The sequence below is a fragment of the Pygocentrus nattereri genome, chromosome 17, assembly GCF_015220715.1.
Source record: "Pygocentrus nattereri isolate fPygNat1 chromosome 17, fPygNat1.pri, whole genome shotgun sequence".
In the NCBI taxonomy this organism is placed as follows: Eukaryota; Metazoa; Chordata; class Actinopteri; order Characiformes; family Serrasalmidae; genus Pygocentrus; species Pygocentrus nattereri.
In genome coordinates, this window is record NC_051227.1 from 9,640,861 (window position 1) to 9,665,438 (window position 24,578).

General features: G+C 43.4%; 1 protein-coding gene across 13 annotated transcripts in view; it reads left to right on the forward strand.

Moving 5' to 3' along the window:
• wu:fb16f03 (eukaryotic translation initiation factor 4 gamma 1) overlaps positions 1 to 24,578 on the forward strand; it is a 60,261-nt gene that overhangs the window by 32,546 nt on the left and 3,137 nt on the right. For 8 of the 13 annotated variants that reach the window (XM_037546563.1, XM_037546561.1, XM_037546565.1 and 5 more), the window contains 21 exons: positions 1,153 to 1,237; positions 2,355 to 4,268; positions 6,608 to 6,690; positions 8,292 to 8,481; positions 9,199 to 9,332; positions 9,444 to 9,563; positions 10,529 to 10,909; positions 11,096 to 11,242; positions 12,441 to 12,677; positions 13,088 to 13,192; positions 15,203 to 15,520; positions 15,950 to 16,061; positions 16,344 to 16,455; positions 17,977 to 18,260; positions 18,684 to 18,805; positions 19,803 to 19,975; positions 20,066 to 20,191; positions 21,123 to 21,204; positions 22,353 to 22,451; positions 22,635 to 22,775; positions 23,465 to 23,546. In XM_037546563.1, the coding sequence (XP_037402460.1) occupies positions 1,153 to 1,237; positions 2,355 to 4,268; positions 6,608 to 6,690; positions 8,292 to 8,481; positions 9,199 to 9,332; positions 9,444 to 9,563; positions 10,529 to 10,909; positions 11,096 to 11,242; positions 12,441 to 12,677; positions 13,088 to 13,192; positions 15,203 to 15,520; positions 15,950 to 16,061; positions 16,344 to 16,455; positions 17,977 to 18,260; positions 18,684 to 18,805; positions 19,803 to 19,975; positions 20,066 to 20,191; positions 21,123 to 21,204; positions 22,353 to 22,451; positions 22,635 to 22,775; positions 23,465 to 23,546 (5,047 nt within the window). The remainder of the gene's footprint in view (positions 1 to 1,152; positions 1,238 to 2,354; positions 4,269 to 6,607; positions 6,691 to 8,291; positions 8,482 to 9,198; positions 9,333 to 9,443; positions 9,564 to 10,528; positions 10,910 to 11,095; positions 11,243 to 12,440; positions 12,678 to 13,087; positions 13,193 to 15,202; positions 15,521 to 15,949; positions 16,062 to 16,343; positions 16,456 to 17,976; positions 18,261 to 18,683; positions 18,806 to 19,802; positions 19,976 to 20,065; positions 20,192 to 21,122; positions 21,205 to 22,352; positions 22,452 to 22,634; positions 22,776 to 23,464; positions 23,547 to 24,578) is intronic. The other 5 variants (XM_037546566.1, XM_037546569.1, XM_037546568.1 and 2 more) reach the window with 5 other exon arrangements.

Here is a 24,578-nt window from a genome sequence, read left to right on the forward strand (position 1 = left end):
TCAAGACAGAATTATTAAATCGTTTTGATTGTGAGTGAAAAGAAAACTACAGACAGGCTCAGAAAAGACAGCTTTCAACTAAAGCTCTGCCAGTATGATTTGGTTGCGTGGGTCAGAAGCAGAAGGTTTGAGGTGGAGAGGCACCGATCTGCAGCGCTGAATTTGACCAGTCTGCCACAGAATATGGCCAAGATTTTTAGCAGCGGCAGCACGCCTAAAGGTTTTCAAAATTGAAGCAGCACAAATCCAATTTTTTGCCCTGATCTGACTCGGATCTGAGGATTTCAGGGCTGTGTGGACACACATCTGAACTGAATCCGACATGAGTCACTTTCATATGCGGTTCTAGATCAGAGATGTATCCAATTTGTGGCCATGTGACCTGATTGTGACGCTCAGATCGGAATTGATGTCCTTTTTCTCCACTGCGCGTGACCATTATTCATTGTCACCATGGCAGCAGCGCCGAACAGACGTTGAAGCCTGTAAGCGGTGGAAAAGCAGCTCATCTCACCTTTTTCTTTGTTCAGGACGATGGTTCATCACAGTAATGGGTCTCCAACACAGTAATGGGTCTCCAACACAGATATAGCCATTTTATTTACCATCCAAAACCACCAGTGAACCTGCACTTCTGGGTTTATATGTTGATTGTGAAATCATGGGTTGTTAAAAAATCAGTTTCCTTTAGGGAATACTTCGCCTCACAGCGCCCTACACGTGTCTCCAGCGTGAAAATGCTTGTAGGCCAAAGTCGGCTTTTCACTCCCCCACACTAGTGAGGAGCTGGCTGTACAGGACGGTCCACATGGATACCAGACGTCGCTTCTTTAGTTCCAGTTAGGACGTGTTTTCAGAATGTCTCTCTCCCTCTCTCCCTCTCTCCCTCTCTCCCTCTCTCCCTCTCTCCCTCTCTCTCTCTCTCTCTCTCTCTCTCTCTCTCTCTCTCTCTCTCTCTCTCTCTCTCTCTCTCTCTCTCTCTCTCTCTTTCTCGCTCTCGCTCTCTCTCTCACATTCCCCTGCTTTGCAGTTTGCTTCCCAGTGCACGTTTTTGCCATTCAAATTATATTTAAACATAGGCGCTCATTTTGACAGTTTAACTCCTGTTAAGACCAGTGACTTCATCTCTCTCTGCCCCCTCCCTCTCTGCAGTCTGCAATGTCAGCATTAGATGTCGGAGCCGTCGGCCAGTCTAACGGTGAGAATGCCACACCTGCTGCCATGGCAACCACAGCAGGTAAGGAATCAGCCAGATCTCCATGAGCTGGTAAACATCAGTATTACTTTTTTCCACAATCGCCGTAAAATGCAGTTGGTGCCTGTTCTGAGGGTCCCTCAGTTGATTGATAGTGTAGATGGAATGTTTTGATAGAAATCTGTGATTGTGTGAAAGCTGGATCTTCAGCGTCATAGCTGAGCATGTTTACATTGGTGAAGGTGTATTTAGTGTTTAGATGCTATTTTTTATTGTCAGGATTGTTTGTGTGAGTAATTTTCACAGCAGCGGTTTTTCCACCCAACATGGCTCACTAGCAGCTCAACACAGTAACACCATTCCACACACGTGTATATGATGTGTAAAGTAAGATCTCGTTGCCTTTCATTACATCTTAAGATTGTTTTTACCTTTGAACTGTGACGATATGGATAAGGGACTGTACTCTGGACTGGTGCCAGTTCAGTTGCTGACATCCTCAATTCCTGTAGTTCGTTCTTGTGGCTGAGCTTAAATAGTCTCTTCATCATTTACTGTTGACCGCTACAGCATGTTTCTGTGACAGCTTATTTAAAAAATGCAGAAATAAGTCTTTCTAATTAATATTGACTGATCTGACCTTTTCTGTAGATATGTACAACTTTTCTGTGTCTGAAACCTTCGTACAGTTTGGAAATGAGCAGAGATTTGAGCATAATCAGCTTCAGTGCGTGAAGTCAAGCGCTAGCCTAATAGTGGTTCATCTACATGGCTTTTGCATGACAAATTCATGCAGATGTTTCAATAGACAGCAGCATTCAGCAGCCTGAGAACCATTGCCTGAGCTCATGGGTGTAATTTCAGGTGCCGCAGTGAGTGCAGTGTGCCCCCTAGTGACCAAACTTAAATGTTTAAATTACCAGGACTGGAAATGTGAAATAAGCTGGTGGTATGATGTGATTATTTTCCTGCAGTCAAGTGTTAAGTCTGTTTTAACTGCAGTGTATGAGATGCTTCTGCACTACCTGTGTTTTGTTTTGTTTATTTTCTGAAGGGAGTTACTTTTATGATTATTTTTTTATGAATCAGCCAGTTAAAGTCTTTACAAATTGCATTATAGCATGTCTTCTGATTCCTCCTCCTCTCCCTCTCTTAACAGATGACAGGACAAAGCCGGTAGCATCCCTTGAGTTTCCCATCCCCCCTGGCGAAAGCCCAATACCAGACTATCCGCCCACTCCTCCCACCACCAGTCCAATCAGTGACACGGTCGACGCCCCGCCCCCTGCTCCTGCGGACAGTCCCCACATGCCCCCATCACAACCTAAAGCCTCTAAGGAGAAAGGGGCTGAGCCTGTAAAATTCAGCGTTCCTGTCCCCACTCCACAAGTGGAACCTGCAGTGGAATCTCCAATTGCACAGCCTGAGGAACTACAACTGTTTAATGGTTTAACAGCACTGGAAAAACGGGAGCATTCATCCATTGAGTCAGCAGCCGAAAGAGACATCAGCCCTATTGCTGAGCCCGAAGTTACCAAGGAAGCGCCACCCATTACTGAGAAAAGCTCTGTTAGGACTATGAAAACTGCTGCTCCAGTAGTCAGAGAAACTCCCACTCATGTCAAGATTCCAACTCCCATTACCAAGGATACAGTTGCTTCTGTAGTTAAGGAGAGCTCATCTCGGGTTGTGAAGGAGCCTGCCGCCCCGGTTGTGAAGGAGCCTGCCGCCCCGGTTGTCAAAGTTGCAGCAGCTGTTGTGGTTGTCAAGGGGGCTGCCACTCCAGTTGTCAAGGAAGCTGCTGCCCCGGTTGTCAAGGAGGTGGCTCCCTCCCCGGTTGTCAAGGAGATGGCTCCCTCCCCGGTTGTCAAGGAGGTGGCCCCTTCTCCGGTTGTCAAGGAGGTGGCCCCTTCTCCGGTTGTCAAGGAGGTGGCCCCTTCTCCGGTTGTCAAGGAGGTGGCCCCTTGTACGGTTGTCAAGGAGGTGGCCCCTTGTACGGTTGTCAAGGAGGTGGCCCCTTGTACGGTTGTCAAGGAGGTGGCCCCTTGTACGGTTGTCAAGGAGGTGGCCCCTTGTACGGTTGTCAAGGAGGTGGCCCCTTGTACGGTTGTCAAGGAGGTGGCCCCTTGTACGGTTGTCAAGGAGGTGGCCCCTTCTCCGGTTGTCAAGGAGGTGGCCCCTTCTCCGGTTGTCAAGGAGGTGGCCCCTTCTCCGGTTGTCAAGGAGGTGGCCCCGTCTCCGGTTGTCAAGGAGGTGGCCCCTTCTCCGGTTGTCAAGGAGGTGGCCGCCGCCACCTCCACCGTTGTCAAGGAGGTGGTCTCCGCCACCCCCACCGTTGTCAAGGAGGTGGTCTCCGCCACCCCCACCGTTGTCAAGGAGGTGGCCTCCGCCACCCCCACCGTTGTCAGGGAGGTGGCCGCCCCCTCCCCAGTTGTCAGGGAGGTGGCCGCCCCCTCCCCAGTTGTCAGGGAGGTGGCCGCCCCCTCCGCAGTTGTCAGGGAGGTGGCCGCCCCCTCCGCAGTTGTCAGGGAGGTGGCCGCCCCCTCCGCAGTTGTCAGGGAGGTGGCCGCCCCCTCCGCAGTTGTCAGGGAGGTGGCCGCCCCCTCCGCAGTTGTCAGGGAGGTTGCTGCTACCACCCCAGCTCTTAAGGAGGTTGCCGCTGCCCCGGTTGCTTCCCCAGTTGTCAAGGAGGTTGCCGCCACCCCGGTTGTCAAGGATGTTGTGAAGGAGGCCCCTGTCAAGGAGACCCCAGCTCCAGTGGGCAAGGAAATACCTCCTCCCTCTGTGTTTGCCAAGGAAACCTCTACCCTGATTGCCATGGAGACTCCTATTCTAAAGGAGACGCCTGTTCCGGTTGCTAAGCTAACCATTGAACCTGTTATTAAAGAAACCCCTGTACCTATTGTTAAGGAGCCTTCTCCTGTTACTAAGGAGACCACAGAACCAGTTGTCAAGTCAAACCCTGCCCCCGTGGAGGCTGTGTCTGATGCTTTTAAAGCCCCACCCTGTTCTGCAGAGGAGCGAGAGGACACGCCCCCACCACAAACAATTGCCCCAGAGAGCACTATGCAAGGTTTGTGCATTTCTGCTGTTCACAGAAACCAAATTCTATTTATCTTGATTTATCTTGGTTTTAGTTCAGTTAGCAAAATTAAACTATACTGCATAGCACAAATACTATTGCTAGCAAAAATTTCATTTACATTTCACATATCTACTGAGTTGATAATGGGAAAGTAGTGTTAAATCTGAAGAAGTAGGTTTGCTTTGGTTACTATCTTGTCTTACAATGCTGTGCATGTACCTTATTCGTAACCATTTTAATCTAAAAATCTTACAGCAAAGGAGCTTTCTTACTCGGTTTCTCTAGATATTTTGTTTGTTTTATAGGAATTAATTAGCAAAAATTTCATTTAATGCCATTTTCAACTTACAGCTGGTATAGTTCTTCAGGCAAGAAATGTTTGGTGTTGGAATTTTGCTTCTTTGCTATACGGCCTTAATGAAGACATGGATGTGGTTTGAGAGAAGTTTTAGGGATGTATTTACATCAAAAAAATTGGTTTCTATTGACTTCCAGTGTTAGGAACATTAGCGTCATAGCTCCAGAATTAAACCAAAGAAGAAATATTAGGACGCCAAACGTCTTTCTTGACCGACCATGTGTGAGGTATGTGGAAAATTGGGCAACAGACATAGTTCAGTACAGGTACTTAGTTTGGAGTGCCAAGATGTTTCTTCAGAGTCGGTGCATATACAGGTCCTTCTCAAAAAATTAGCATATTGTGATAAAGTTCATTCTTTTCCATAATGTAATGATAAAAATGAAACTTTCATATATTTTAGATTCATTGCACACCAACTGAAATATTTCAGGTCTTTTATTGTTTTAATACTGAAGATTTTGGCATACAGCTCATGAAAACCCAAAATTCCTATCTCACAAAATTAGCATATCATGAAAAGGTTCTCTAAACGAGCTATTAACCTAATCATCTGAATCAATGAATTAACTCTAAACACCTGCAAAAGATTCCTGAGGCTTTTGAAAACTCCCAGCCTGGTTCATTACTCAAAACCGCAATCATGGGTAAGACTGCCGACCTGACTGCTGTCCAGAAGGCCATCATTGATACCCTCAAGCAAGAGGGTAAGACACAGAAAGAATTTCTGAACGAATAGGCTGTTCCCAGAGTGCTGTATCAAGACACCTCAGTGGGAAGTCTGTGGGAAGGAAAAAGTGTGGCAGAAAACGCTGCACAGCAAGAAGAGGTGACCGGTCCCTGAAGAAGATTGTGGAGAAGGGCCGACTCCAGACCTTGGGGGACCTGTGGAAGCAGTGGACTGAGTCTGGAGTAGAAACAGGTGCCGCATTCCCCAGGTCAAGCCACTTTTGAACCAGAAACAGCGGCAGAAGCGCCTGACCTGGGCTACAGAGAAGCAGCACTGGACTGTTGCTCAGTGGTCCAAAGTACTTTTCTCGGATGAAAGCAAATTTTGCATGTCATTCGGAAATCAAGGTGCCAGAGTCTGGAGGAAGACTGGGGAGAAGGAAATGCCAAAATGCCTGATGTCCAGTGTCAATTACCCACAGTCAGTGATGGTCTGGGGTGCCCTGTCAGCTGCTGGTGTTGGTCCACTGTGTTTTATCAAGGGCAGGGTGAATGCAGCTAGCTATCAGGAGATTTTGGAGCACTTCATGCTTCCATCTGCTGAAAAGCTTTATGGAGATGACTTCATTTTTCAGCACGACCTGGGACCTGCTCACAGTGCCAAAACCACTGGTAAATGGTTTACTGACCATGGTATTACTGTGCTCAATTGGCCTGCCAACTCTCCTGACCTGAACCCCAAAGAGAATCTGTGGGATATTGTGAAGAGAAAGTTGAGAGACGCAAGACCCAACACTCTGGATGAGCTTAAGGCTGCTATCGAAGCATCCTGGGCCTCCATAACACCTCAGCAGTGCCACAGGCTGATTGCCTCCATGCCACGCCGCATTGAAGCAGTCATTTCTGCAAAAGGATTCCTGACCAAGTATTGAGTGCATAACTGAACATAATTATTTGAAGGTTGACTTTTTTTTGTATTAAAAACACTTTTCTTTTATTGGTCGGATGAAATATGCAAATTTTCTGAGATAGGGATTTTTGTTTTTTCTTTACTTTTTTGCCAAAATCATCAATATTAAAAAAATAAAAGGCTTGAACAACTTTAGTTGTGTGTAATGAATCTAAAATATATGAAAGTCTAATGTTTATCAGTACATTACAGAAAATAATGAACTTTATCACAATATGCAAAATTTTTGAGAAGGACCTGTAGTATATAATACTGGCCATTCTAGGTGGTGCATATTCATCAGTACTTGCATCTTGGTCTTCATGCCCTCTTGTTTGTTCTTCTCAACAGCTGTTTCTGTGCCAAAGAAAAAGAGGAAGATGAAGGACCTCAACAAAAAGGAGGCTGGTGACCTCCTGGATGCCTTTAAAGAGGTGTGTTTGAATAAGCACATAAGAATAAGCAGGAGGGATTTGACTTGAGCTCTAGTACTTCTACAATAAAGCCAACATCCAACACAGCATAGCATGTTTATACAGCTCTAGTTTACTCAAACAGGTTTATTCTAGAATATTCTGCTGGACTTGCCCTTATCAACGAAGACACCGATTCAGATTTTTATGGATGGAGAAATAACAAAAACAAAACAATTTAAAGTTTTGAAAGTAAATGCACAAATATTAATGCAGACTTTCACAACTAGGGTGGAATTGATGGAATTTATGGTTGCAGTCCAAGTAAATGTGCATCAAGATGGTGGTAGAACCACAGCTTATTTGTGGCAAAGTACGAAAGCTAATACAACAAGCTATAATAACAAAATATTTACTACATGCAAATGTTTGTGCACCCTGGTCAAATTACTTAACGGCAAAAGTATAACTTTCTTCTGCAAATGTTGATCAGTCTACAGCTAGAAATTCTCTGACTCTTTAAAGCTTGTGTTAACACTCAACAACATGGGCTCCTCTAGGCAGCTGATGTAGGATCTGAAAATAAAGACAAAGTAGGAGAAAGCTGTAAAAACATGTCACAAGGGTTCCCACCTCGCAGATCATCTGTAGGACCATGAGAACTCTGAGACGGAACTGCTCATATGCTGGCCAGAAAGGCAAAGCAAAACCCCCAAAAGACTGCAAAGGACCTGCAGGAAGGTTTAGCTGGTATGTCACATGCTGCTCTTTTATTGGTGAATGAAAGAGCAGCATTTGATGAAAGAAATGTCTTGCTAACTGTTAAGCCAGTGTGAGAGCCAGTGACACATGAAACCTTGCAAAACTAGATGAAAGAATGTGTTCCACTAAAATTTGCCAAGTTCTTGCAGCAAATGTGATGGTCAGGCAAGAAACTGAAGCTGAAAACAGGCTTCAAAAATAGGACAGTGATCCAAAATGTACCTCCAGAATCCTGCTTCTGGATATGAAAGCTGAAGCTTTTGGAATGTCCCTCACATCCCCCTGGTCTCAAAATCTGTGGGTAGATGCCTTCCTTGTCGTAAGGCCCAGAAATATCAGAGAATTAGAAGATATGCTTGTTCACCAAGGTTCTTGTCCAGGATGAACAGCGAACTATTAGCTGCCCTTGCATTGGACTTGATGAGAAGGTTCTACTGCGTTTAGGAAAAAAATCATTTTCTACATTTTTTTTTTTCTGTCTGAATAAATCCTGCTTAGTGTGAGTAGAACCTAAACATTGCTCACACTGACCAATTCAGAATTCTTTACTCACTCATAATGTAACTAGGTTTTATTAAATGTGTTTCATTGTTTTAAAAATATGATACACATTTTATTTTCTTTCCATTTTTAGAATTTCATTTCTAAAGCTTTGGTCTGTAGTGTAGCACCATTGTGGTACAATAATGTCTTTTGATCACACAAAACTTCAAAGGCTTTTAGGCAAATTTATCTCTGACTGTGGTTTGCACCAAGTCTAAAAAGGCGTCGACTTTTCCTGCCATGAATATCGTTATTATGAGACCTACCAAATGTACTCCTGGGAAACTGAAGCACCTTCCTGTTCTCCCCTGAAATAGCCAGTGCCCCCACAGCCTGAGGCCGTGCCCCCAGCCAAGACTGAGTGGGAGGAGCCTGCCCTGGTGGCCCCACCCCCTGCAGAGGAGGTGGAAGAAACGTGGGAGGAGAAAGAGGACAAACTGGATGCTGAAAACATCCAGCCACAAAGCTCCGCCACGCCCACTGAGCAGAAATACCAGTACAAAGAAGGTAGGAGACAAAAACACACATTTATTTATATTTTTACCCAATTTACCAGTTCTTCAGTGGTCAAGACCTCCACAGGGCAGGTGTTGGATCATTCTCAGCACTGCATCGACACTGTGGTGGTGGCGTGTTAGTGTGTGTTATGCTGGTAGGAGTGGATCAGGCACAGCAGTGCAACCTCCATAAAACCTCCCAAGAACTGCCATATGTGGGAGGCCAGATAGCTGAGCTTACCATTAAAAAATATCAGATCACATATATGTGGGCTTCTTTATCGCCAGTAGTTGGACGATTTATGTAATGCATGCTGGGTGGTGGTGTGAGAAAACATGGACAACAAATAGCTCATTGAATGCTAGTTTTAGGTTAGAATACACCTTTAAAGTCAACATCAATGGAAATCAACACATTTTCGTTCCGTACCTTGACACATTTCTGAACGAAACACCGTCAGGGAGGATCTCTGAGCTGAGTGCTTTTTTTCCCCCCACCTGCTGATGCTCAGTGATAGTCAGAAATGACGTCATTTGTAAGGCGGGAAAGAGCCTCTACATTTGGTGGACGATTACATAGAATTGCCACTTGCAAGAACTGTTATTTGATATAATGAAACTTGCTAAATACGGTCAGAAGGAAGCAACTGAAAAGGTCAAGAAGTAAAGTGTTGGTTTCAGTTTGACTTCACTGTCTAATTAATCCACTCCTGTCGGGTGTCCACAGAGCAATGGAAGCCTCTGAACCCGGAGGAGAAGAAGAAATATGATCGGGAGTTCCTGCTGGGATTCCAGTTCATCAGCGCCAGCATGCACAAACCAGAAGGCCTGCCACACATCAGCGACGTGGTGCTGGATAAGGTAGAGCATATATACAAAAAGTTAACACATAATTTAATGCAAAATTACTGTTTATTTGCTGAATTGAAACATATTGGAAATGAATGACTGCCATTTTCTCTCCCTCTCTAGGCCAATAAGACTCCCTTGCGGCCACTGGATCCCAGCAGGCTGCCCGGGATGAACTGTGGGCCGGACTTCACCCCATCATTCGCCAACTTGGGGAGACAGTCCGTCGGTGGCAGAGGACCGGTCAGTTTCTCCTCTGCAAATCTCTAAACCACAGTTGCACATTGAGTATTAGTGCATTAAAAAGCCGGGGCTCTTAAACTTTTTGACCCAAGAGCCAAAATATGAAACTGGTACTCCTATTATTATTCTCTGCTTGGGTACCCGCGTAGTCAGTTGGAGTCAATGTACACTGATGAGTCAGAACATTATGATCATCACAGATGCAGAGAATAACACTGATTATCTCATAACAGTGGCGCATGTCGATGTCTGGGATATATTAGATGGTGAGCGAACGGTCAGTGTGTTGGATATGGGTGAAATGGTAAGGCATGAAGGCCTGAGTGGCTTTGACAAGTGTCAAATGTGTCTGAGCAGGCCTGTGGGTGGGGCGGGGGTCCCAGTTAGCACTCGTGACTACCTACCGATAGTTGTCCTAGGATTGTTGGGTGCCGAAGGCTGTCCTGTCTGGTGTCTGGTTTGAATTGACAAGTTACAGGCACAGGTCACAGAACTTTTTGATGATGGTTATGGGAGAAATGTGTCAACAAAGTGCATGGCAGCCTACTGCATTTGGGGCTGGGTAGCTGGAGACCGGACAGAGTTAGGTAGATGGCACCTTTCAGGCACCCTGCCATACAGTACATATTGTTCCAGAATGGTTCTAGGAACATGTTGAAGAGGTCAAGGTTTTGCTCTGGCCTCCAGATTCCCCAGATCTCAATCGGATTGAGCATCTGTGGGATGTGCTGGAACAAGAAGTCTGATCTGTAACGATCCACGCAGGACTTCAAGGATCTGCTGCTGACGTCTTTCTTAGTTCAATAGTTTTATGTACATGTCTGTATGATCGGTGAGGAAAAAACGCAAATTAAAAAAAAAAAAAAAACGAAAAAGCAAGAATAATGACAAAAGTTCAGTATGATATTCCTGTTTTGCTTATCTCCTTTCCCATCTCACTCACACTCCTTCTCTTCCCCCTCCAGCCACCTGGTATGGGTGGTACACGCCGCTCTGGTCAGGGTCCACGGAAGGAGCCGAGGAAGATCATTGCCAGCGTTTCTCTGAATGATGACATTCAGCTGAATAAGGCGGAGAAGGCATGGAAGCCGACGCTGAAGCGCAGCGGCCGGGCCGAGGAGGATGATGCCGAGGCGATCAGGACTCAGGAGCTTTTCCGCAAAGTCCGAAGCATCCTCAACAAACTCACCCCGCAGATGTTCCAGCCACTGATGAAGCAGGTGACCGAGCTGACCATCGACACAGAGGAGAGGCTGAAGGGCGTCATCGACCTAATCTTTGAAAAGGCCATCTCCGAACCCAACTTCTCTGTAGCCTATGCCAACATGTGCCGCTGCCTCATGGGGGTGAGTGCAGGGGAGCCATTTCTTTTTGCCTTGTAGGGTTAACGTTATGCTTGGGTTTGGAAAAGTTTGTGTGTTTGTGTATAACCTAGTGTTTGCAGGTGGTTGTTAGGAGCCCCTACCGTTGTGGGGTTTTTGTTTTTCTGTGGTACATTTAAAACCTCTCACTCTCCTGCTTTCTCACTCTAGCTGAAAGTGCCTACGTCGGATAAGCCGGGAGTAACGGTGAATTTCAGGAAGCTGTTGTTGAATCGCTGTCAAAAAGAGTTTGAGAAGGACAAAGACGATGATGAAACGTTTGAGAAGAAACAGAAAGAGCTGGATGCCGCCAGCGGGGTAAGAGGCACACAAATCCTGAGATGCATTTGGAAGAAATGAGCACAGAAATTCGGTGATCAAAAGAAAAATAGATGACTAAACAGTGCATTACAACCAAACTGGCTAGACACAATATATATGGGTCATTCTACAGAAACGTCCACTTTTCTATTTATCCATAGGAGTCAATGGTGTTACCGATCCTCATTGGTGTTCTTCATAACACCAGAGACGTTTTTAATGATCAATGCGTTTTACAGAACGGCTGCTACAGAACATTAAACCACACGCTCTCAGTCAGGGAACATCCACTAAAATATGGAATTTAATCCATTTGTGTTCAGTTTTTTCCCCCATGACCTCAGAATAAAGTCGGTCACACCAGTGACGTCAGCTAAAAGCTTCATATGAGATCATGAGCTGAATGAGAAAATCTCTGAGAGCTGAAAGACATAGTGGACTCACCATGAGCTTTTCTTCATAGATCCTCAGAAAACAGGTCAAAGGCGGTCGAGTGACGTCATCAGTGTGACTTTCATTTCAAAATAAGATTTTTTGTCACACAGTAACACCAGTGACACGAGTCCTGGGGAACTTTCTTTATGTATTTTATAACATGTGGTGTTTGTTTTATTTATATCATTTAATTCATATATTCCATAGTAATGTAGAGATTATTGCAGTTAAAATTGCAGAAGTGTTTTTTTTTTTTTCCTGAAAATATGTCCTCAGCCTTCACACACGACTGAGAGGACAAGCTCTTCTGTGGTGAATGGAATTCTATATGATTGATTTATAAACCAATGTTGATAATTTCAGGCTCAAGAAGGTGTAATTGTTAAAATAACCTAATGTTTTATTTTAAAGTGTAAATAAATTGTTTTTGAAGAGAAATATATCTGTAAACATTAGGGACACAAAAATGGACATTTCTGTAGAATGACCCAAATCTCCACTACACAATACAAACTTCTGTTTCCAAAAGTTTTCATCTGGGCGTTTCAAGAATTTAACCTTTTTTGTTTCTTAACTTCATGAAACCAGAAACCAGAGTTTAAATACGAATGTGACTATCGATTAGTAGTTAACTAAACGTTAGACCTGCGCCTCTTGGTTCAGAGAAATCAGAACTTTTAAATAGCCTTGAGAGACTCCTTTTACACTGAACTCTCCATTTCTGCTACATCGGATGCCGTTTCTGGCTCCGCCCCTGCAGGAGGAGGAGCGGCAGAGGCTGCAGGAGGAGCTGGAGGAGGCGAAGGACAAGGCACGGCGACGATCGCTGGGCAACATCAAGTTCATCGGCGAGCTGTTCAAGCTGAAGATGCTGACGGAGACGATCATGCACGACTGCATCGTCAAGCTGCTGAAGAACCACGACGAGGAGAGCTTGGAGTGCCTCTGCAGACTGCTGTCCACCATCGGCAAGGACCTGGACTTCGAGAAGGCCAAGGTAGTACATGCGCCGGGGGAGTAAACATGTGATGCGTAGTGATGCTTCTGTCTGAAGGTGGAGGTTACATTGATCTTGGCATGTTGAATAATATTCAGTATATAATAAATATTATTTAGAGAAGTCAGGGTGTGAAGTTTAGAACTTAACCTGTGCACTTAACCTGTATTTGAATGCTGATGCTACACCTGTATGAAAATGTTAGTGTAATTAAGACAGTTGCCTCTTACGTTTGACGCAGTGCTTTTATTTGATTGATTGTTATTTGTCATGTATATAAATATACGTAAGTGTGTGTGTGTGTGTGTGTGTGTGTGTGTGTGTGTGTGTGTGTGTGTGTGTATGTTCAATTTCAAAGTCGTGGTGAGATTTTGACTATTCCCTTGGTCCTTCTCTCTGTTTCCCGCCAGCCCCGAATGGATCAGTATTTTAACCAGATGGAGAAGATCATTAAGGAGAGAAAAACCTCGTCCAGAATCCGCTTCATGCTGCAGGACGTTATCGACCTACGACGGGTAATTAGCACCATCTGACCACCAAGGCAAAAATATTAGATGTAGAGGCTTCTTGAACTGTGTGTTTGCCTTTTAGTGTTTGTTTCGTTCTGTTATTGCATTCCGCGTGTGCCTGCGTATGGAAAGCCTCGTAGACCCCCCGCTCTAGCCTACAGCCCTGGCTTGGACGGGGATTTTAGAGGCTAAGAGAAGCTCAGCTCTTTAATGCAGGGTGGCTCCTAAAGCAGAGTCGCGCTGTGCCATAGGCTGACACAGGTGTTAGTCTCAGCTCACTGACCAATCAGCTCCCTTTAACTGCTGTAATAATAGTGGAGAAAGTGAAATGTAGTGAAATGTTCCGCTTTCCGGATAAGTTGTGAAAAGTGTGAATTTGGAATGTTTGCTGTACTGTTGTGTGAGGGAGAGTGTGAGTCTGGCTGTGTGTGTGTTTTGGTGTTTTGTGGGGGAGTACTTGCGTGAGTGTTTTAGGCTTGCTTTATCACTTACAGCAGTGTGAGAGTGTGTGTGTGTGTGTGTGTGTGTGTGTGTGAGAGAGAGTGTGAGAGAGAGTGTGAGAGAGAGTGTGAGAGAGAGTGTGAGAGAGAGTGTGAGTGAGAGTGTGAGAGAGAGTGTGAGTGAGAGTGTGAGTGAGAGTGTGAGTGAGAGTGTGTGTGAGAGAGGGAGAGAGAGTGTGTGTGAGAGAGGGAGAGAGAGTGTGTGTGAGAGAGGGAGAGAGAGTGTGTGTGAGAGAGGGAGAGAGAGTGTGAGAGAGTGTGAGAGAGTGAGTGAGTGTGAGAGAGTGTGAGAGAGTGAGTGAGTGTGAGAGTGTGTGTGTGTAGTACTTGCGTGAGTGTTTGCAGTTTTAGGCTTGCTTTATCACTTACAGCAGTGTGAGAGTGTGTGTGTGGGTGAGAGAGAGGGTGAGAGAGAGGGTGAGAGAGAGGGTGAGAGAGAGGGTGAGAGAGAGGGTGAGAGAGAGGGTGAGAGAGAGGGTGAGAGTGAGAGTGAGAGTGAGAGTGAGAGTGAGAGTGAGAGTGAGAGTGAGAGTGAGTGTGAGTGTGTGTGTGTGTGTGTGTGTGAGAGTGAGTGTGTGTGTGTCTGTGAGTGAGTACTTGCGTGAGTGTGTGTTTGCAGTTGTAGGCTTGCTTTATCACTTACAGCAGTGCGAGTCTGTGTGTGAGGAAGGTCAAACACCCACACAGTGCACTGGAAACAGCAGGAGTTTCGTTTCTGTGGAAGCGAGACTGGGAGTGAACAGTAGGGAGAGTCTGTAAAAGGGCAGATAGGCAGTGAATGACTACAGCAGTGTTTGTGGTGCACTGAGAACAAAAAAAGACAAAATGGTAAATTATTTTATATCATATACTTAAATAATTTGATTATATATAATATAATATATATATATATTATATATATACCACTTTTATATATACCCAGTACTGTATGTAAAGTTCAGGTGATGTAACAGATGAGTATTTTTTGGTTTAGTTAGCTGATTAGTTGAGTGCAAGTTAAAGACAACATGACCATCTATAGTGTTAAAGTATTGCAGATCAGCTTTAAGTGACAGTGTTGCAAATAAATTGACACATTTTGCCTCTTTGCCCAAAACGTTTTCATTCAGCCTAAAAATGTTCAGGTGTTTGCTTATTTAGCTGGACAAAAGTATGCTGCATAGCTGAAGTCCGTATATAACAGAAGTACAAACTTCTTGACCTGTTTTTGTCTGTTTTTGTAGACAGCCGTATGTCACATAATGTCAGGAACCATGTAATCAAGTCTATTTTAGATTTTTGTCTCAAGCTAGATGTTAAATAATGTTAGACCTGCCATTTTTATGGTGCGGTGTGGTATAAACTTCCACTACTGTTACATTAGCCTTGAAGCTCCAGTGCAAAACTACAGAAGCAGAATTTAGACACATTGACTGACTGTGTTTTGGGGTTTCTGTGTTTTGTGTTTCTGTGTTATTATTATATATATATATTTTTTTAATTACTTTTGCTCTCTCTCTCGCGCTCTCTCTCTCAGAATAACTGGGTTCCCAGGCGTGGAGATCAGGGTCCAAAGACGATCGAGCAGATCCACAAAGAGGCTGAAATGGAGGAGCACAGGGAGCAGATTAAGGTCCAGCAGCAGCTCCTCTCTAAGAAAGATGGACGAGGTGGAGGAGGAGGAGGAGGAGGAGGAGGAGGAGGAGGAGGAGGAGGGGTGGGTTTGGGCCCCCGCAGTGGCCCTCACACACCTGGGCCCCGCGGCAGCCAGGGTCCAGACGAGGGCTGGAATACGGTCCCCATCTCCACCAAAAACAGACCCATCGACACCACTCGCCTCAGCAAGATCACCAAGGTACAATCAGCGATCACTAAACTTTGTGTTTACATCGGCAAGATCAACTTTATTTATAAAGTACAGTTAAAAGCAAACGCTGACCATGCTGCTGTGCCCATACAGTAAAATGAAAAGGTGTAATACAGTTCATACTACAATGATTACAAAAATAAAGGTTTTTAAGAATTTGTCCTAAAAGAAGTAAAAAGAAATAAAATAATATGAAACGTCAGAACACAGCGTTAAACCTCAAAGCCAAATAGATAATTAACAGCATCTTGATTACTTAGAGGCACAATCAGTGGTCACACGTCATTGATTGGACCATATTGATCCAGGTGTATGGAAATCCAAAAATTTGTTTGTATGTAAAACGCAGTACATAATCAATGATTTATCCCACTGGAAACATCACGCAGGTCTTTTTTTATTCTTCTGATTTCATAGCCTGGTGCATTGGACTTCAATAACCAGCTTCTTGCTCCTGGTGGCAAAGGAACGTGGGGCAGCTGGGGCAAAGGAAGCAGTGGCGGGTCAGGAGCAAAGCCCAGCGACAGTGGTGAGTTGTGTTTGTGTGTTCAGGTCAGTAGGAATAGAGGTGCAGTATCCAGGTCCTGCAGTATCCAGGTCCAGTCATAGCTAAAAGCCTTTGTGTGCTGCTTAGTCCTGGCAAAGCATCACCATCCTGGACCTGTTACACCTTCATTTGCATTTAATTTGAATGTTAGAAATGCTGTCTGTCTTAAACAGTGTATGTTAATGTGATAATTAAACCTCTCTCGCTCTCGCTCTCGCTCTCTCTCTCTCGCTCTCTCGCTCTCTCTCTCTGTGTGTATTTTAGCAGCTCCAGAATCAGGCCGTACGAGCACTCTGAATCGTTTTTCAGCCCTTCAGCAACCTTCGTCCTTATCAACCTCCTCCAACCCCGACGCAGACAGGAGAGTGCCTCAAAGGTCAGGTCTCTCAACCGTCACACTCTACCCTTTGTCTTTCATCTGTCGGTCTTTTTATTAATCTGCATCTACCACAGGTTTTGAGAGATCAGAAGATTTGTTTTTACCACATTGCCCAGTCTTCATTTATTCATCAGACAGTGCTTAAAAAAACAAAAACAAAGAAAAATACTGTAAATGAGCCCTAAAGCCTAATTATACAGAAATGTACTGTAAATGAGCCCTAAAGACTAATTATACCGAAAAATACTGTTAATGAGCCCTATAGACTAATTGTACTGTAAATGAGCCCTGTAGACTAATTATACAGAAAAATACTGTAAATGAGCCCTATAGACTAATTATACAGAAAAATACTGTAAATGAGCCCTAAAGACTAATTATACAGAAATGTACTGTAAATGAGCCCTATAGACTAATTATACAGAAAAGTACTGTAAATGAGCCCTATAGACTAATTATACAGAAAAATACTGTAAATGAGCCCTATAGACTAATTATACAGAAATGTACTGTAAATGAGCCCTATAGACTAATTATACAGAAATGTACTGTAAATGAGCCCTAAAGACTAATTATACAGAAATGTACTGTAAATGAGCCCTATAGACTAATTATACAGAAATGTACTGTAAATGAGCCCTATAGACTAATTATACAGAAATGTACTGTAAATGAGCCCTATAGACTAATTATACAGAAATGTACTGTAAATGAGCCCTAAAGACTAATTATACAGAAATGTACTGTAAATGAGCCCTAAAGACTAATTATACAGAAATGTACTGTAAATGAGCCCTAAAGACTAATTATACAGAAATGTACTGTAAATGAGCCCTATAGACTAATTATACAGAAATGTACTGTAAATGAGCCCTATAGACTAATTATACAGAAAAATACTGTAAATGAGCCCTATAGACTAATTATACAGAAAAATATCGTAAATGAGCCCTATAGACTAATTATACAGAAATGTACTGTAAATGAGCCCTAAAGACTAATTATACAGAAAAATACTGTAAATGAGCCCTATAGACTAATTATACAGAAATGTACTGTAAATGAGCCCTATAGACTAATTATACAGAAATGTACTGTAAATGAGCCCTAAAGACTAATTATACAGAAAAATACCGTAAATGAGCCCTATAGACTAATTATACTGAAATGTACTGTAAATGAGCCCTATAGACTAATTATACAGAAAAATATCGTAAATGAGCCCTATAGACTAATTATACAGAAAAATACTGTAAATGAGCCCTAAAGACTAATTATACAGAAATGTACTGTAAATGAGCCCTGTAGACTAATTATACAAAAAAATTCTGTAAATGAGCCCTAAAGACTAATTATACAGAAAAATACCGTAAATGAGCCCTAAAGACTAATTATACAGAAAAATACTGTAAATGAGCCCTATATGCGAATGAAGTTGTATCAAAATGATTTATCACAAATACATGGTAGTAAATACAGAATTGTTTTCATCATTGTTTTTGTTTCTCTCTCCCTCAGGAGCAGCTCGAGTCGTGAGCGTGGTGACCGCTTTGAGCGGAGGGACGAGCGTGGGCCTGACCGGCTGGACCGGAACCGACCCACCATCACCAAGGGGAGCTTCAGTCGGGAGAAGGAGGAGCGCGGGGGCGAGCGGGAGCACAGAGCACCCGAGATGGTGCGTCGCGTGGCCAGCATGACGGACGAGCGGGAGAGAGACCGGGAGAGGGCAAAAGAACGGGAGAGAGAGAGGGAGAGAGAGAGGGAGCGCAGCAGCCGTGACAGAGCCGCCAGCAAGGAGAACGGTGAGGAGAACATTGTTTTCGTGTGTGTGTGTGTGTGTGTGTGTGTGTGTGTGTGTCAGCGCTGCTGTCTTTGTGGAGAGGTGTGAATTGTTTTTTGTGGTTCTCGGCCCCCTCCTCTTTCACCCCTCGCTGCTCACTAGCAGCTCAACAGAGCCGCAACAATACACCCAGATAGAAAACAGTGTCCTAGTTGTTCTGACAAATATTTTATTTGATTTGTTTAAATGGAAATTTTCATAGTCAGTTTCCGTTCTGAAGGCATATTGCCACCAAGGGGCTGCAGAGAGGTTAATATGATGCTACTGAGTTGATTTATTACATTTTAATTTGTATGTAGCAGATTTAGACCAAAATCAAAAGGCAGGGAACGACTAAAAATACACCAGTAAAGTGTGTTTCATATTTGCCTGTGTTTCCTTGCAGTGAGGAGAGAACCTGCCCCAACGCCCCCACCTGCCCCATCGAAACCTGCTCTGAGCCCCGAAGAGCTCGAGAAGAAATCAACTGCCATCATAGAGGAGTACCTACACATCAATGATATGAAGGTACAGCTGAGTCAGAAGTAGTCGTAGAAGTAGTCGTAGAAGTAGTCGTAGAAGTAGTCGTCATATAATAGAAATATAAATATTTAGTTTTTTGTGTTAAACTTCCAGGAATTTTAAGGTCCAAGTAATTAAAATTGATTTATTTAAAGGAGTCCAGCCAAGCTAATAATAAATGTAATTTCTAGAATTTTTCTCATACCTTAGAACACTAAAAACAGTTAACAGGTAAATAAATGGATTAATAGAAAGAGAAATTGAACTAATATAGGGAATATCTTTTGTAAGAGCGTTCAAAGTTCCTCTGTTCCATTAATCTCTTACAGTTTCAGAGATTCATAAAATCTCCACTAAGCTGTTCTGGCAGCTTTTGCAGCCTCACCCCTTTCCTGGGGCATTTTATGTAGGTTTTTTTTCCATTAATTTGTCATTGTGGCAGCGTGACTTGAAATTTAGAGAGAGGTCAGTCTACAAACCCAATTCTAAAAACATTGGGACAGTATCTGCCATGCTAATAAGGGATAGCAGTGATTAGTAGATTCAGTTTGATCTGTATTACAGTATTTGATGTTGTACTTTTACTACTGTGTTACATCTTTTAGTTGGAAAATAACTAATGAAGGGTTTATTTAGCTAGACACCATAAATTAAATTATTTAAGCCATTAAACATGGACAGCAGTTAAAGTATGAGAGAGTAGTGTCTATTACTTTCCATTTACATATTTATTTAGCATGTAAGACAGATTTGTAGGTGTGGCAGGTACGAGGCAGTTAAAACTCAAGGAGTATAAACTAATTTTAGGCACTTTTCTGAGATGCATCCTATGTGCTATAGCTGTGCTGTGTAATATGTGCTACTCGGTACTTGTCTGGTGTGCGGTAGCCTTTATCTTTTCTTCCTTCTTTGAAGTAAACTGATAAACTCTGACATAGGCTCTTCACTTCCTCTAGTTCACATTCTTTGTTTGTGACGTGTGGTGATGTGTTCTGCCCTGTAGGAGGCGCTGCAGTGTGTGAGCGAGCTGAACTGCGCCTCGCTGCTGAGCGTGTTCGTCCAGACAGGGATCGAGTCGACTCTGGAGCGCAGCACCATCGCCAGAGAACACATGGGCCTATTACTACACCAGCTCGTCAAAGCAGGAACGCTATCTACACAACAATACTACAAAGGGTAACGTTCCTCTTCCAGTGTTTGTTTATTTTTATTGTAAGTATTTTTGTGTCGAGTTTCGTGGTGTTTATATGTCCTTGTGTGTTTCAGGCTGTTGGAGGTTCTAGAGGTGGCGGAGGACATGGCCATCGATATCCCTCATATCTGGGTGTACCTGGCAGAGTTGATCGTCCCCATGTTGCACGAGGGGGGGATCTCAATGGGCTCGCTGTTCAGGTGAGCACCACAGCGCCCTCTACCTCTCCAGCCATCCAAATGACACTTAATTGACCATCTCCTGTAGTAGATCAGACATCATGCTCATCAATGCTTATTGTCATACTATGGTACTCAGTATAGTACATACTGTAGCAGTGTAGCGTCATATCCCTCAGCCTTATTGGTTTTACAGGTCTCTCTCACTACAATACCCAGCATGCATTACAGAAATACAAGGTGAATCAAAAGTCACAGGACAGGTTTTATTTTATTTTATTTTATTTTTGTTTCGACTTTTATCTCTGGTTTCATCCCAGACAAATTGTGTAAGCTGAGAAAATCCGCAACGAACATCACCTTCAGCACTGCATCATGGAGGCTTGTGATGGCATGAAAAATAAAATAAAATAAAACAGTGTCCTGTGACTTTTGACTCACCCGGTACATCTTACAGCCATTGGGAATTCCTGTGGTGTCAACCAATCAACACTGATTTTATGGGCAAAAAAACAACCAAGCTAGCGTTATCCCTCACTTCAGTCAATCAAACCATAAAGAAAACCAAGTAGCTAGTTAGTTTACCAAATTCAGCTTTTAGCTTGTTGTGCTTCTAATCTTGCCCGTCATTTTATTCTTGATCATTTGAAAACTGCTACTACAGATAATCGGCTGCAGTAAGATTGGTCAAAAAAAATTTAAAAACATCCTGCCTCCAAAAATCCATGCCCAGATCTATTCCAGCTTCAAGATACCACATCATGAGGGTACCCAATTGTAAATATAACCATTGCTACGTCTGTTGTAATCACATGTAGCAGTGGTTACATTTATCATTTGGGCCAGAAAGTTCCTTACGGTTATGCTCAAGTCTGACGCCAGAGTTAGTAGACTGTGAATTTTATTTCTAACACAATAAAACTTGTGGATTGACTGTATTTTTGACCCACAGGGAAGTGGCTAAGCCTCTGGCACCCATCGGTAAAGCTGGAGATCTACTGGCACACATCCTCGGCCTGCTCTGCAAAGGAATGGTACGTGTGTGGCTTGTGGTGGTTGGTGATCGATTGAGGATGTAACTCGTATAAATGCTTCCAAGTGTTGAACTGAAGAAGAGCGTGCGAGTTGTAAAGCTCTGATCAAAATGCATTTTAGGGCACTGTTACGGACTTTTTTTCTCTTAGTGTCTAAACTGAATGATGTAATCTGAGAGCACTACAGTCTCTCACAGGGCATTCGTAACGTCTCTGCGACACTGGGCTTTTATAGGTCACAAGGTGGTCGACAGTTGTGAAGCCACTGCAATGTAAGGAACCCCACAGCAGCAGGCTTCTCTGGTTTTTAAGCTTTTATTTTCTGACAGAGTTTTGCGGCTAGGTGGTGACAAACCATTGAAGCAACATGAGCATGTGTTCACTAAATTAGACTGGCCAATAAATTATGCATAAAGAGCTTACTTTACTGCCCACAGTGATGAGGGAGAGATAAGTTGCTCTCTAAAAGCTGGTTTCACTTGTGTGAAACTGTGGTTATGATTTTTTTGTAAAGTAGGCATTGACCATTTTTACCAAAGCCGTGCTTTATAGTAATTATACCATGGTCAAGAAGTGGTTTTCAAGATCGCTCACTCACGGGTTGTCAGGCGCAGCTAAAGAATTCGTAATTTCTGTGCATTTCGAGATTCTACCAAACAACAAACTTAAGAATATCGGCTGTCTCTGTGGTCGACTCTGGTGAAACACTGAACAATGGAGGTTGGGTACAGTCAAAAACGAATCCTCTTTGCTGCGCATGTTACACCTCTGTCCACGGCTACGAATAAGAAGCCTTGCTCAAGAAACTAATAATGTTATTTGACCCATGAATGCTGTTTCAGGCTGATGAGTAAATGTCTGAATTCATGCCTTTTACCTTGATTTATTAAACTCGATAGTCCTTAGTGCAATACTGAAGGTGTACGGATTTTGGTCACAGCCATGTACCCATTTCAATGTTGGTTTTAAGCAGCCCTTGTCCACTTGGCCTTGTTGTTTCTCCCTGTGGAATTCTCGGCACCATCTTTTCGTCCGTTCTGTTATTTTATTAGCTCATGTGATGGTAATTAGATGAGTCCTCGGAAGGAACCAAATGAGCAGTACAACTTGCCCAGAAAAGTTATTGTGAATTTGAATTCTTCCTGTAGAGCCATAAGAAGGTGGGAACTGTGTGGAGGGAGGCAGGCCTTAGCTGGAAGGACTTCCTACCAGAAGACAAAGACGTCAACAAGTTTGTGACTGAAAAGGTTTGATGAGAAACCAGTCGGCCATTTATCCTTACAAGTTATTATTCAGTAACTATTATGAATCTAATATGTAGTTGTTTAACAAATCCATATGCATATTTATATATATATATATATATATGTGTGTCTGTGTGTGTGTGTGTGTGTGTGTGTGTGTGTGTGTGTGTGTGTGTGTATGTTCAGGGAGTGGAGTACACTCTGGGTGAGGAATGTGGGAAAGGCAGCAGCAGCAAAAAGTCTCTGAGTACAGAAGAGATCTCCAAACAGCTGGACCAGCTGCTGCAGGACAAGGCGAACAATCAGCGTATATTTGACTGGGTGGAGGTACTGCAGAATGTTTATATGAGTCTTGAGGCATGGTTTGAGCTTAATCCTGAGTAACCAAATCAGTATTTGTCGATTCAGATTTTGTCCAGATTATTGTGGTGTCACTAGTTGAGGACTGACTCGGATTCAAACTTGGTTGCAAGCATGAAAAGTACCTCAGACTCTAAAGGCTTGATGAAGATTTGATCTTGAACCAACATCAAATTTAAAAAGCTAGCAAGGAAACTTCTAGACTAGACTTCAAGACTGGGTGGGTTTTTTTTAGACCGTAAAGTGACTGACAGTAATGTAGCAACCTAAGCGCCCCACAGCAGCAGGCTTTTTCGTGTTTTTACGCTTTTATTTTCTGGCAGAAGTCAGAATCTGTATGAGAGATCCAATTATGTTCAACCAGGGGTCGCTACCAATGGTGGTAAGTGTTCTTATGTAGCGGGACATTTACCAGTCTTTAGCACATGAGGCAAGGTGGTGACAAACCGTGGTGGTGTCATCTTCCATTATATTCCCACCCACCTTAAATCCCACCGAGAAAACACAAACAGGCAAAGATCTCTTGAATCAAAATGACCAGTGTTGTTAATATTCCATTCATGCAGAAGTTTTCAGCTCCTTTAAAGTACAGTCTGTTTGTAGTCTTGCCCATCACTGACCTCGCTTCAACCTTTATCCTTTGCCTCCCTGCGCAGGCGAACCTGGACGAGCAACAGGCGGCATCTAACGCATTTGTAAGGGTGCTGATGACCTCCGTCTGCCAGGCTGCTATCATCTGTGAGTTGCTCATGACTTCTTGCCTGTGAAACATGATGCTTAGTCTACTTTCTTTAATATCAGGCTTGCACTATCACTGCATTAATGTTTATTCTTACATGGATGAGCAAAAAATACAGAGGAAGCGTGATGTCCTTGCAATTTATACCTAAATGCTATGCTCACAAGCTCTTAAATCCTTAAAATTCTGAACAAAATCTCTAAATTTGTCATTATATCTATAGACAGGTGACAGATTGATGGAAAAGTATGCCAAAAATAAATACCAGCTCCAGTGTGCATAGTTTCTACAAGTCTGTGAAAGTCTAATAATCTTCCGAAAGATATTGGGGATTCGATGACAATGGTGAAGAGTGGATGTGCCGTCCATCTAGATTCTCCCATGGGTGTTCACATGGGTTGAGGGCATTTACCAGCACTTCCATGAGGATAGAAAAGTGGGAATATCTTTTAATTGATTTGCAGTAAGCGTTCCCTTCTAAGGGGACAGGTGGACCCAAACAAGGACAGAAAAGTTGCCCCCCACAGCATGAACATGTCACCAAACTCCCCCCACATTGTAGGAGTCAGACATTCAGGACTTTCTCTTGGTGTACGTTGCACATGCACTCTCCCACTTGTGGACAGTGAAGGATGCCTCAACTGACCTCATCACTGACTCATCTGCTGGATCTCTGTAGATCAGTGCCACTAAACTCTCATTTGTCTCTGTAATGAGGGGTTTAATGCACTGCAGTCCTACAATAATATCCCTCTTAATGGAGTCTTGGTTCTTGCTGACCATCTGATCTGATGATGTCCTTCATGGTCCTTCATCTGTTTTTTCGTACCTTCATACCTTCCTAACCTTGTTTAAAGTAAAATCAGAGCTGCTGGTGATTGAAGTGCTTTCTTCCAAAATCTGACATTAAGAAGTTCACTTTACTTGGTTACCAAGTGACCACAGAGCCTGATTTTGAAGCCATCATTCAATAAATGCCAGGCCATCTATCGAACAAGGCATAGAAGTTAAACAGTGCTGCTAATTAGGAG